Genomic DNA, 12,493 nt, shown 5'->3' with positions numbered 1-12,493 from the left:
TGAGACCTTTTGACTATTTGTCTCTCTCCTCTTTCTTTTTATCCCAGTCCTTCTCGCCCCAAATATCATATTTGTATTTTTGCTTACCTTTCTCATTTCATTACTTATCACCATTCGCCTCACTGTATGCGGCAACCATGCCCTCCGCACACTTTCTTAACAACGCCACCACAGGCCCACATTGTAACACATCTGCCTCCACCGGCAACTCCATAGATAAAGTCAACGATGATGATGATGATGATGCATCCGCTGTCTTTGTTTTCTCTAATCTTTGGTTGTGTGCTGCAGTGTTATACTTTTCGTAGCATTTCACAACAGACAACACCTCATCCTCACATTCAAGTTCATATGAGGGGACTAGATATGCGTAGCGGGTTTCCTCGATGCTGTCAAGAGTACTATGCAAGGCCTTCCCAGCACTTATCAGCTTCTCTCGGTCCTCACGTACCGCAGACTCTAAAACTGTATCATCCTTTAATTGTTCCATTCGAACGGTCGGAAGGGGACGTGTCTTCCGCTTCAATTTCGCCATACTAGCCGCTTCCGCCGCTGCTTCAGCAGCTGCAGCTGCAGCTGTAGTAGTAGTAGTAGTAGTAGTAGTACCGGTAGTAGTAATATTTGGTTTAGGTGATGTGGTGATTGTTCCTGCAGTTGTGCTCCACCGCAGTGGAGATGGCCTTGGGCCACTAAGGAACCACGAAATCGGGTTATACCATCTAAACGGCCGCCGCATCTGTGCGTCATCTTCTGGTCGGTGAATGACGAGAAGATCACGTGGGGGGACTGTCAGCCCGCGGGCCCCAAAGACGTGATTTTCTTTCGCCGCGCCAAGGCGAACAAGCAGAAGACCGAGTTTGATTTGCCGCTCACGCTCCCCAGGTGTGAGGGCCACACCGCCCTTCTCAGACCTATCCGCTCCTCCAACAGTAGTGCTAGCATTACCATTAGTATTATTACCATTAGTATTATTAGTATTAGTATTAGAAGCAGGGGGGGGAGACTGTGTGCCATCTGCTCCTGCTGCTGTTGGTGCTACTGTTTGTGCAGGTGTGTTGATGTCTAACGATCCAACGGGGGGAGTGGTAAGATCAGGCAGTGAAGGTGCAGTCGCCACAGGCATAATTACAGGTGTTAAGAGATTATTGCTAAATAGTTGGTAATTACCAAGAAAAATAAATAAAGAAAGAATTTTTTTTCTCAATGGTAATGTGCCTGCTAATAATTACCCTATAAAGTCTATGTATTTAATCTATTTTATATAGTTACCTTACAAACGATAGTCACTTGTATATGTTGTTAAGGAAAAAATATTACAAAATAGAACATTATGAAGAAAAGCGAGGGACACAAAAACGAAAAGAGAAAATGTAAAGTAAATTGCAAGCTATTGTTGCTGTAGAGATTCTGGTAGCTTTATTTCTGGAATTGCAAACGAGAGCAACAATACAAAATATTAAAGAGCGAGTGGGTGGGTAATTAGCATTTATATACAGTGAACCAATACTTATTATCTTTCACTTATGTTACATTTCGTTATTGCATTCCCTAATCTCAAGGATGCAGCAGCAAAAGCAATCTATGTACGCAGAAAGGCAAGAAAGAGAAGAAAAAAAGAGAAGGTAGATCAGAAATGCGAGAAACGAAAAAAAAAATGCAAGAGTGCAAACACCGCACCACCACACATAAGCAAAAGAAAAAAAAAAGAACGGCGTACAATGCCCCATTTAATTAAGGAGGGAGAATGAAGGGGTAGAAAAAAAAATCAGTGACTGACAAAGCAGCAATATTGTGTCTACAAATCAATAAAAAGGTAGATATAGAGAGAGAATAGGAAGAATAACACAAGGAGTCGAATCACAGTAGGTGCTATAAGCAAAGGAGCAAATACAATTACACATGTATCAAACGCCAGGTAACTTGTTTCTTCCTTCCTTTCTTTTTCTTCTTATTGTTTTTGTTGTTCTTATCGTTTTTTCGTGAGTTATTAAAAATATTATTTTTCCTCATTTTCCCTACGATAATATAAGGGAAAACGTATACACTTGTCCATCACCATCATTCTTTCCATAACCATTACACCACCATTATTCATGACCTATTAACGCTGTTCCCTGCGTATTTCCAGCAATAACCCATACTTTTGTCATGTTATTCCCTTTTGAGTTTCCTATGTTTTTTGTTTTTTTTTTTTTCACTCTTATTTGTTTTCTTTTCTTTTTTCCCCCTTCCTCCTCTTCTTATATATATAGCCATCATACATTCACTTTTCCTCTTTCCTCTCCTTCTTTCACTTATCCTCGTCGTTTTTGCCACCCAGAGCATTTGTAGTGGAACTAGGCATCGTGCGTGCCTCCTCGTACTGCCAAATTCCACCCACTACGAGAAGTACACCAGTGAAGTGTGCCACACCGAACGGCTTCGGATACACAACGTAACTAAAAAGTACAGTTATCACCTTACGTACACTCGTCACAACTGTCGCGGTGCTGCTATTAAACTCGGAGATAATACGCAGCAGGAAGAAGGTGCCGCCGTAGTTGCACATAGAGGAGAGGAGCAGGAGCAGGAAAAACACAGGATGGCTCTGCACAAAGAAAAATGATTCCCCCACCCCACCGCTTAAAATAAGTGATACCAATCCATTTAAGGTGGAAAGAAGTAAAACGTAACACTGTACCTCGTCGTGTGTGGCATTGTGTGCCATGAAGCAATACTTCTCCTCCCCTAAATACATAAAGGCATCACACACGAGTGCCACCACAATACCCGCAACACCAGTGAAGATTGGCCACCAGCCCTGATCCTGTCCTCCTGCACCTTTGCTTACCCGTGTACTCGTTGTGGCATATGTGAAAAGAATAAGCCCCAAAACAACAGTTACGCATGACGCCGCTTCTCTTATTATTTTTGGATTTATCATATCCGCGTCTGAGAGGCGTCCAATGACGAAGTTATTGTTCATCTCATTATTCTGGATACTTTTCCCTTTTAGAGAGAGGTCACCACACTGCGGCGGGATTCGGGGTATTGTCTTGGGCAAACAAACATTAACGGTGACGAATCCACTAGATATTTTAGGAGAATCATGTTTTGTGGGGTTTGTACGAAGTTTTTTTTCTTGTTCTTGTTCTTGTTCTTGCTGTTGTTTTTTTTGCTGCTGTAGTACCTCTACCTCTTCAGTTTCAGAAGATATTGACACCTCTGTTGCCTCAAAACGTGCAGGGAGCTCAATCGCGACATAACGCAGAAACCAGACAAAAAGCAGTTTACTAGACTTAAATACAACCTGTGTACTATAGCTAAGAAGGCGTGACGCCTCATTCGTTAAGTATACACTCGTAGTGTTCATGAGAGAAATCATAAAATATGTACGAAGTGGCACACGACGTGCCTCTACGACTCGTCGCCACGGTGAGCATGATGTGACAGGCGAAGAGCGGTACAATTGAAAAGCAGCAAAGAGCGAGACGCAGAGTGATTGCGCGAATGTTAGTAGTACAGTGTGGTGAAATCCAGGAATATAGAAAATCGCCTCCTGCACGATGGAGTTACTCACATGGAAGAGAAGAACACACAGAGCAAAAACCAAAAGACGCTGTGTCGACCCCCGCCGCATGGTAGCTTCTGACATAAAAGCGTATACCCAGTCCTTTAGAATTAAATTCTTTCTTTCTTGCTTTTTTTTTTTTTTGCAGCCACTCCTACCTACTCCCCACAGTATCTTTGTATATTATTATAATTTCTTGTCTTATGTTTTACAATTATTAAGATCACGAGAGAATATGGACGTGGAAGTGCAAGAAGCATAAGTGTTTAACAGTAGATGTTCCTCTAAGCAAGAAAAAACACAAATCAAAGACACAGGAAAAGACTAATGCAAATTCTCCTTCGTGTATCACCGTTGAGAACATGAATAAAAAGAAAAAAAAACAGTTACTCAGTAAAAGTACGGGGGAGAGCAATTCCACGCGGGGGACAAAATAATAAATAATAAAAACGCATGCACGACCAAAAATATTTAATAGATCCCCCTTCTTTTTTTTTTTATTAAATCGAGAAGGTGCTCTTGTTTAAAAACTATTTTGAATATATATTATATCTATATATTCTTTTCCTAGTGTACTGGCGTTTAGTTGTGTTCTCATTCCATTTTTCTTTTGTTTTTCTTTTCACTTTTGCTACCCAGTCTTCCTCTCCCTTATAGAGAAAACAGTCTATGTCTTACTTTCTCTCTAATGGTAAAAAAAAGTGAAAAGAAACGTTCATTATTGTAATCAGTTTCTCTTTGCATCCCATTATATTGAAAACAACCCCATAAGGTGTCCAAGAACCCTATTCATTACCGGCTATCATTCAGTATTGGATAGAAAAGAGGTGCTGAAAGTTCCTTTTATCTCGCCTTTGATGTGAGTGTGTTAGGGGCCGGGAAGTGAGAGAAGAATAAATTGGATAGACTTTCTAAATTTACCCTTTGCGACGAACCATATAATAGTAAATCAAGAAAACCGCTATAATATTTTTTTTATTTTATCAGCAAAGAAGTAATCCCAGCGAATTTTCTTTCCCGCGCTTCGAAAAAAAAAAAATTTACTTCTTTGGTTTTTGTTTTATTTTTGTTTTTCGTTTTTTTTTTTTTTGAGGAGAGAGGAGTGTTGGAATTTCTTCAAACGAAGAAAAAAAAACAAGGAGCTTATTCATGCATCGTAGACTAAGAAGCTCCGCCTTTATCCTCCACACACAGAGAAAAAATACATACAAGCACACATTACAGCGAGAGAGAGAGAGAGAGAGAGAGAGTCTGCATTTTCTTCTTCTGTATTTTCTTTCCTCTTACTTGCTTCTGTCCCCGTCCATCTACTTTTCTATTGACGCAGTGCACCACCAGGATCCATGGAACGCACCACAATCTTTTTTGTTGTTAAGGCTGCAAGTGTCAAGGGACCTCGTGAATGTACCTTTGATGTCGCAATCGCAAGATCTGCGCCTCGACCAAGTGCCGTTCCGCTAGAAAGTCGTGTGGAGGCATTTACGAGCACCACCGCAGTGTCCACCCGATCGCAATATTCATGAATAGCACTCTCGTCTGTTGCGATGATGCCATCAGATTGCCCAGATCCAAAGAGATCGAGAAAGTATACAGCCGAACGCAGATCACGTACCATCTTCACGCAGAGTACACGATGAAAGTCAACTAATCCTTCCGTAAGGCCATTGTATACATCTTCCGATGCTAACATGTCGATACAAGAAGACGCTAACTCCTTAGCGACTGTGTCACCCAGCAGCAGGGCTCCATGTGACTTAAGCTTATGCAGCAGTTCTGGAATGCGAGGATAAGACTCGTGTAGTATGAGTGTGTTTATGGAGTTGGTTGCGTTGGGTCGCTGAAACTTAGCATTCAACACAACCTGTATCGCTGTTTCATAGTCGGCACTCTTATCCACATACAGGCTACAGGCTCGACCAGAGGCCTTAATTAGGGGTATTGCTGCTCGCTGACATGCGTATTGGTAGAGTTTGTTATTTCCACAAACAATACCGAGGTCAACATAATCAGAAGCTCGTAGCCACTCACCTGTAACGTCGTTTTCTGTCTTATTCGTTTCCACAAAAACGACCGCAGCAACAGGAATATCAGCAGCTATCAATGCACGCCGCACACTTGCCATAATTGCCGCGTTAGTATTCATAACTGAAGCACCTCCGTCAATGATAACAGCATTACCAGACTGAATACACATTGCTACAGCATCTAACGTCATCCTTGGACGGTAACGTGAGAGAACACCTACAACCCCCAGTGGTACAGGCACATCTTGTACGGCAAGTTGACAAGATGAACATGTTTCCCTTGTTACTTTAACCTCCGTAGAGGAAGCACCTATTGGATCAGGAAAACGCATTAGTCCCTCTATTCCCGCTAAGAGTTTCTTGATTCGCAATGGTGATAGCTCTGTGCGATCCTCACCATGAGAACTAGAGTATGAGCCTTCATACCATATATTTTTGATACCCTCGGCAACAGAAGATGATGATGAACTCCTACCGAATGAAGGGCGTGGTGAGATGACATTATGTTGTTGTTGTGCAAATGCACTACAGTCCAGACGATTCGCTTCCATAATATGTTTTTCATGATTTAGGACGTCACTATGAAGTTCACGCAAGAACCCCAATCGCCGCTCATAGGGCAAAGATCTGAGCACGCTTTTTACCTCAGTAGCCGCTCGCACGCCACGCGAAACACTTTGAATTCTGCGAAGGAAAGTACGATGCATTTGAGGAAACACACCCTCTCGTGTTGTCTACCTTTTTTCTTCCTATGAGCCTAGTTAACAAAATACGAACCACAGACTTTCTACAAACCCACAGTGATGTGGGAAAACAAAGCAATCAATAAAAATAAAAAATAAAGTAAAACAAGAGAATAAAAATACAAAAAAAAGCAATACGAATAAGTGTTGATAATAATATATATGTAATTAACAATTGGGAATCGTCTCCCGTGATTTTAAAACTTGGATGACGCAGTCATACACCTCCTTTATTTCATTCTTTTTTTTTTAAGGATACCTGTCTCCTTTGTATGTGCGTGAGAGAGAGTGTGAGTATTTGTGTGGTTTCCTCTCCTTCATATCTTATTTACTTTTTCTATGTTAAACGGGAGGAAGGATTCCATCAATATTCCACAAGGCAACATTTTTATTATAAAAGTCACAGGTGAGTAAGGCAGCGGTGTCATGTATACCACTGCTGGTGTCACATGCGAACCCTCGATGAAGAACGGCACAGTCGTAAAAAAGAGCATTATCAGGCAACCCATCGTCTTGTGAGAGATTTTTGTCGTCGTGGATATAACCCAACAGTGTGGTCATTTTTTCTTCGGATGCGCCAATGTTATAAGTCACCAATGCCACCCCTCGCTGCATGACAGGGATAGCTAGCACGTTAGATGGGTGTACCCAGCCGTAGTGTTCCATAGAAATTCTAGACTCTGAGGGAAGTCCTTTAGGAAATAATTGCCGTGAACAGCGCCATACACCACCACCAAGATCAATAGAAGCTAACGGCTCCTTCGGTAATCGTGCGTCTACAATATATAAATGTTCATCGTACGATCCAACCAAAGAGAGTGTAGTGGCAACTTCGCCTTCAGTCACAGGAGCTATAGACACAACACCAGCATCAAACTGCATCTTTCTTAGCGCTTTTTTACCACTCCGCAAATCCCACCACTTCAGTAAACCATCATCACCACCAGAAAGCGATGTCTCAGTCCCAGTTGTAGCTGAACACCATGCATCGTAATCGTGAGATTCCAAATTACAAACAACCTTCATTGAAATTGCATCGTAAGCAAGAACTGCCCCTTGATGAGCGGTACAAAGCCACTTGGATTTGGTTACCATCTCACTACCTGAGAGGTAAAAGGGTCTACAACTAGTAAGCATTGTGCTATGCACGGGAAAGACAGATTCTTTCAAAAAACCCTCTTCAAACCCCAAGAGGCGTACGGTACCGTCTGTGCAACTCGCCATCAAGTGAACTTCATCAGGGCAAGAAGTTAGATCAAAAATACCAGGTAAAACATCTGCTACAAAATCCGTTGTAGTGGATGTCACTTCACGTAGCGAATATTTATTTGTATTTTCAACTTCCAATACATATCCACATACAGAACCACGGTATCCCATACCAACAGATTCATTAGAATTAGAAATAAGTTCGTAACAACCAGCCACAAAGTCAACTTTACTTCCCCAAGCCTTGGAACAGTTCGTAAGCAGACAATTGCACGTTGATGCAGCTGAGAGTTCTGCTACTTTTCGCGCCTTTACCATACCTTTAGTTGTTATTTTTTATTATTCACACTACAATAAAAATAAAAATTCCTCCCACTCATCAAACTGATCGATACCTCTTCCTAAACTATATATATATATACTAACCAGGAAAATCAACACACTTCAGAAAAAGAAAAAAATATATTATATGTTTTTTCTCTAAACTTCCTTTCATATATTAACAGATAAAAAAATAGATACTAGAGTCCAGCATAGTAGTGTTGTCGACAATTACGCAAAATTCAAAGTAAGAAAAAACTCCATCGCCGCTCGTCGAGCCCGTTGATTTGCATTTAACTTCATAGCAGCAATGTCTGCGTCGATATCCATCAAAAAAGTGATGATAAACTGAATTATTTTATTCTTATGCATGGTTTCAACCTCATCGTGAGTTATCAAGAAACTGATATCGTATCCTGGAATTGGTTTTTTCCTTAGTATACAAAATTGTTTGGCTCGCTGGGCCAAAAAACTGACGTACTTTCGGGCTATAAGCTCCGCCAAGGCGTCACTTTTTAAAAATGAAACAGATACGCGTGTGCTGTTTATGCTACTTTCAATAAGACAACTTTCCTGCTCTGATCGTGCAATCCGAATGGGATTAAGAAGAAGCTCCGTTGTAGTCGGATGAGTAGTATCTTCGGAGAAATCAACCACCTCAATTTCAGGCTTGTTGTGACGCTCAACAGTGCGTGATGGGTAGTTTCCGATACAAAGAGCAGCCTGAAGAGTACACTTGATACAATCATAATACGGTAGGTATGCGGTTGCCATTGGACCAGCCCAATACTCCTAACAATATAAAACAAATATAATCAAAGTCGTCAACATAAATTCAAAACAAATAAAGAAAGAAGAAATTATAAAAATTCACAGATACAGAGAGGGGGAAAAAAATGTAGGAGAGCAAACACCCATGGCGTTTTTTCCTTTTCTTTTTGTACATTTTATTTTTTTTTCTTTTTTGGACATATTCTTTGGTAACATTGCATACCTTCGAATGACAAAGGATGGTAAGGAAAGGCAAATCCAATCATTTCATTGCATCTTTAATACATAAAAGACGGTACAAGAAAAAAAAAACTACAGTTGTTTTGCTTTCTTCCGTCTATATTCCTCAAGAAGTCGCTGTTGGTATGCTGCTGCTGCATCCGACGAATACTCTTCCGGTACGTAGTCTGGTCTCTCTTTTCTGGGAAAAGTCTTCTTTACTGGCTCAGTAACACCAGGCAAAACTTCTTCATTATTGGTTTCTTTTACAGAAGAATCATCATTTTTTTGATGTTCACTAGAAGGTACCGGCACAAAACCGTTTCTATCCCGTTCCTTCTGTTCCCGATACAATCGCAGTTGTTCTCGTCGATAATCATCACCTGTAGGTTGGTGAACGGAGGCCTCCACTTCATGTTTAAACTCATTCCATAGTTGGCGTGCGGTAGTCTTGAACTGCCCACTGCGTCGCCTCCCAGAAGGAGCTTCGTTGAAAGAGACATCTCTAGATGCAGGCACCGCGATTGAGGCGATTGTATCGGATGCAGCATTTCCCTTACTAGATATAGGCACAGCATGTTTTTTGGTAACTCGTATGTGATTGCGAGATTCGTCTGCACTACGCTCTTTAGCCTCCCGCACAGACAAAAGAAGATTATTATTTCCAGGATCAAGTTGTAGCGCCACCTCATATGCCTCAGCTGCCTGAGCATACTTTTTCATTTTAAAAAACGCGTCCCCCTGACGAGAGTAACCTTTAAACCATGCTGGTCGAAGTTCAACTGCACGATCAGCATCTCGTATGGCACTTTCAAGAGCCTCTGCTGTCCCTATTTGTTTCGCTGCTTGAAGATAACAAGCCGATCGATTACTGAACAATGCGGCAAGCAAAACAATTGTCGGATCACCCTGGCGGAACCTGGGTTCGACAATATCAACACCTTCTGTCTTAGAATAGCTACATCCCTTCAGTTGATAATTTCCCACTCCAAGAAGGATTTCTATTGCCTCAGAATAACAATTCAGTGCCTCACGATACCGCCCATCTTCAAAGGCCCGATTACCATCAACCTTTAGCTTTTCAGGTGAAACCCCCTTGCCGCCCGAATATTCATTGGTACTTTGATGAAAAACTCTTCCTTTATGGGATGCCTTAGCCTCATATTCTGGAACCTCAGCGCCTGGAAACCCCTTTCTTGAGGTCTTACAAGCTGCAGAACCCCGTGAACCCTCACGTACAGCCTCACGACCTGAAGCATTTTCCGCACAATTGTTATTTTTATTATTTTCAGTAGTAATGAGGGAGGGATCCAAGACATCTTCTTCAGTGATTCCAAGCTGACGCATGAACGCCAGGCGCTCGTCCGAGAAAGTGGGCATTCAACCTTTACCAACAACTTCAAAGAGAAACAAAGACCGGGAACACGTAATTTAAAAAGGAAAAAAAAGCAAAATGAATAAATATCTATAAGTTATAACATAGAGAAAAGGAGCTGGAGCATAAGGAAATCAAAATAAAATGAAATAAAAATCACTATTTCCTTCTAGAGACAACAAAATAGGGGGAAAAGTGCCAGGGTAAAAAAAAAGGACCACACTCTCTGTAAAACAGTTATCGAGAACGGGAAAAAAATGATGCGGGTTTCTTTTTTTCTTTTGGTATTTCATCATAGTATTCATTTAGTAATCCCCCCCCCCCCCCAAAAAAAAAAAAAAAGAAGGTAGTTTCCTAAATAAATGAGATATCAATCATTGGGCCTAACTTTGACATCCCGCAAAAGCGAAAGGAAAGTAATCCCTTTTCCATCATCATTCTAACAAAACGCAGTGTAATGAAAAATCAATACATTTTAATATAAATACAGAGAGCCCTCTTAGAGAATCCACACAAGTCACATTATCTTCAGAAATTATCTTACACCTCAAAGGACCCCATAATTGACACAGTCTGTGAGAAAAGTCTCCCGAGCATTAACCCGCGTGTCGACCCAACCCATGGGTCTATGCAATTACCTTGGCCATCAACTCATAAAGAGTAAAAATCAGGAGAAAGGACGTTGGAAATTATCTTCCCCCGGTTCTTCTCTCAAACAAAAAGGAGAGACCATATAAAAAGAACGCAGGTGAAACCAGTGTGTTTAGCAGAGGGCGACTACCCAGGGTTGGGGAATTTGGAGGGGTGCCATTTTTCAGACCGCTGGCGTGTGAATGGCCGACATTGTTTGCCCAACCACCCACCGCATGGAGACCAGGAAATCCTGAAAAAAAGCACCACAAACACACACACACACACGAACACCAAAACTACCCCAACCCACCTCTTTTTTTTTCCAAAAACAACGGCAGCAAGAAAACAAGAGACGCAGACCACGGAAAAAGCAGAAGAGGATCCCCGAAAAAAACGCCCCAAAACAGAAGAACCCCGGCGTGATCCCGAACCGACGCCTTTTTTTCCCACCCCGCGGCATTTTTTTCCCCTGCCCCTCTCCCTTCGGGGGTGGGGCGAGGTAAACCCGCGCCGCCCGCGGCGGGCCGGAGGGGTTTTTCGCTATCGCCGGTTGTTTTCATAAATTTGAAAGGAAAAGAAATGTATTTTTACCCCCATTCATTTTCGGAGCATTGGGCGCTGATGTAAGGTGTTTTTGGCGTCGTGAAATAAAGTGGGGGTTAGGCACCTTGTCTGCTTCCCTGGAGGCTTGCCCCCCTGTGACCGCGTGGAATCGGAGAGTCTTCCGGAGCACAAATTGGATTTAGCCGCCGGGGAAACCCAGAGAGGCAATAAAAATTTGCCCCAACACCTCCACAATGACAGAACCCATAGGCATCTATTTAACATACCCGTTTGTACCGCGGCAACGGCGCAAGTAAGGAATAAAAAGAAAAAAAAAGAAAATATGCATATATATATATATATATATCTATATCTATATATAGCTTTCGGCGGCCGCCGCGTTGGGGTAAACCAACGAATGTGCAGAGTACAAAAAAAAGAAAAAACGGCCAAGAAGATTGAGGGACTGAGGCACCTTTTGGTCGCTTTTCGCGCTGCCTTGGCGCGGCGCATGGTGAAACGGCGCCGCCATTCCACCTGAGGAAGTTATTTTTCCAGGTCGAACTCAGCGAAGAAATGCTGAACAATTTCTCTTGTATAACATAATCGAGAGAACTTGCGGTGTTCACATAGCTTCCTATGGGCTATAAATGTAGTCCAAAAATCCCCTCATACCACCACCAGGGTCCTTGCAAGCGACATTGAAATAGTTCGACCCCAGTTTGCAGCACAAACTGATTTGAGAATTTATTTGTGGATCGACAGCATCCCCATAAGTGGATTGTAAAGAATTTTGAATAAATGGGCCAAAAAACCACGCACAATGTGCATCTGTGCAGGGCTACAATTGGATAACGACAGATAAACGTAAAGTAATATGAGTTCAGCGATGTAAAATGCAACCGCAACAGTTACACAAAATTTCTAAACGAAAAGGCAATGCGGTGTTTGAACAAAACGCAATCTCTTCAGTGATTTCCTGTTGAATAAATGGAAATACAACCTCCCGCATGGTGCATATAGCGGTATCGCATTCGGAATTCTTGTTCCCATGCAATTTCTTTTTGAAGCTGTGGAAAAGACAACTGCCATGTCCCAATCGAAG

General features: G+C 41.9%; 6 protein-coding genes across 6 annotated transcripts; all 6 read right to left on the bottom strand.

Moving 5' to 3' along the window:
• Positions 1 to 100: 100 nt before the first annotated feature.
• On the bottom strand, positions 101 to 1,123 carry LSM04_004906 (uncharacterized protein; the record flags this gene model as incomplete). Its single annotated transcript, XM_067330873.1, has 1 exon — positions 101 to 1,123. One exon carries the CDS (start codon positions 1,121 to 1,123, stop codon positions 101 to 103), a length of 1,023 nt encoding a protein of 340 aa, XP_067190317.1.
• Positions 1,124 to 2,290: 1,167 nt separating this feature from the next.
• LSM04_008630 (UAA transporter) lies at positions 2,291 to 3,634 on the bottom strand (the record flags this gene model as incomplete). The annotated part of the gene is made up of 1 exon (XM_067330862.1): positions 2,291 to 3,634. The coding sequence occupies one exon, from the start codon at positions 3,632 to 3,634 to the stop codon at positions 2,291 to 2,293; it is 1,344 nt and encodes a 447-aa protein (XP_067190353.1).
• A 1,231-nt stretch (positions 3,635 to 4,865) lies between these two features.
• LSM04_008963 (uncharacterized protein) lies at positions 4,866 to 6,281 on the bottom strand (the record flags this gene model as incomplete). Its single annotated transcript, XM_067330851.1, has 1 exon — positions 4,866 to 6,281. The coding sequence occupies one exon, from the start codon at positions 6,279 to 6,281 to the stop codon at positions 4,866 to 4,868; it is 1,416 nt and encodes a 471-aa protein (XP_067190356.1).
• Positions 6,282 to 6,659: 378 nt separating this feature from the next.
• Positions 6,660 to 7,844, bottom strand: LSM04_000002 (uncharacterized protein; the record flags this gene model as incomplete). The annotated part of the gene is made up of 1 exon (XM_067330839.1): positions 6,660 to 7,844. The coding sequence occupies one exon, from the start codon at positions 7,842 to 7,844 to the stop codon at positions 6,660 to 6,662; it is 1,185 nt and encodes a 394-aa protein (XP_067190266.1).
• Positions 7,845 to 8,078: 234 nt separating this feature from the next.
• Positions 8,079 to 8,621, bottom strand: LSM04_006275 (Actin-related protein 2/3 complex subunit 4; the record flags this gene model as incomplete). The annotated part of the gene is made up of 1 exon (XM_067330828.1): positions 8,079 to 8,621. The coding sequence occupies one exon, from the start codon at positions 8,619 to 8,621 to the stop codon at positions 8,079 to 8,081; it is 543 nt and encodes a 180-aa protein (XP_067190331.1).
• Positions 8,622 to 8,930: 309 nt separating this feature from the next.
• On the bottom strand, positions 8,931 to 10,217 carry LSM04_008179 (Tetratricopeptide repeat 2; the record flags this gene model as incomplete). Its single annotated transcript, XM_067330817.1, has 1 exon — positions 8,931 to 10,217. The coding sequence occupies one exon, from the start codon at positions 10,215 to 10,217 to the stop codon at positions 8,931 to 8,933; it is 1,287 nt and encodes a 428-aa protein (XP_067190348.1).
• Between the last annotated feature and the right edge of the window lie 2,276 nt (positions 10,218 to 12,493).

The sequence above is a fragment of the Trypanosoma melophagium genome (assembly GCF_022059095.1).
Source record: "Trypanosoma melophagium isolate St. Kilda chromosome Unknown ctg28segment0, whole genome shotgun sequence".
Lineage (NCBI taxonomy): Eukaryota > Euglenozoa > Kinetoplastea > Trypanosomatida > Trypanosomatidae > Trypanosoma > Trypanosoma melophagium.
This window is presented reverse-complemented; position numbering and strand designations above follow the sequence as displayed.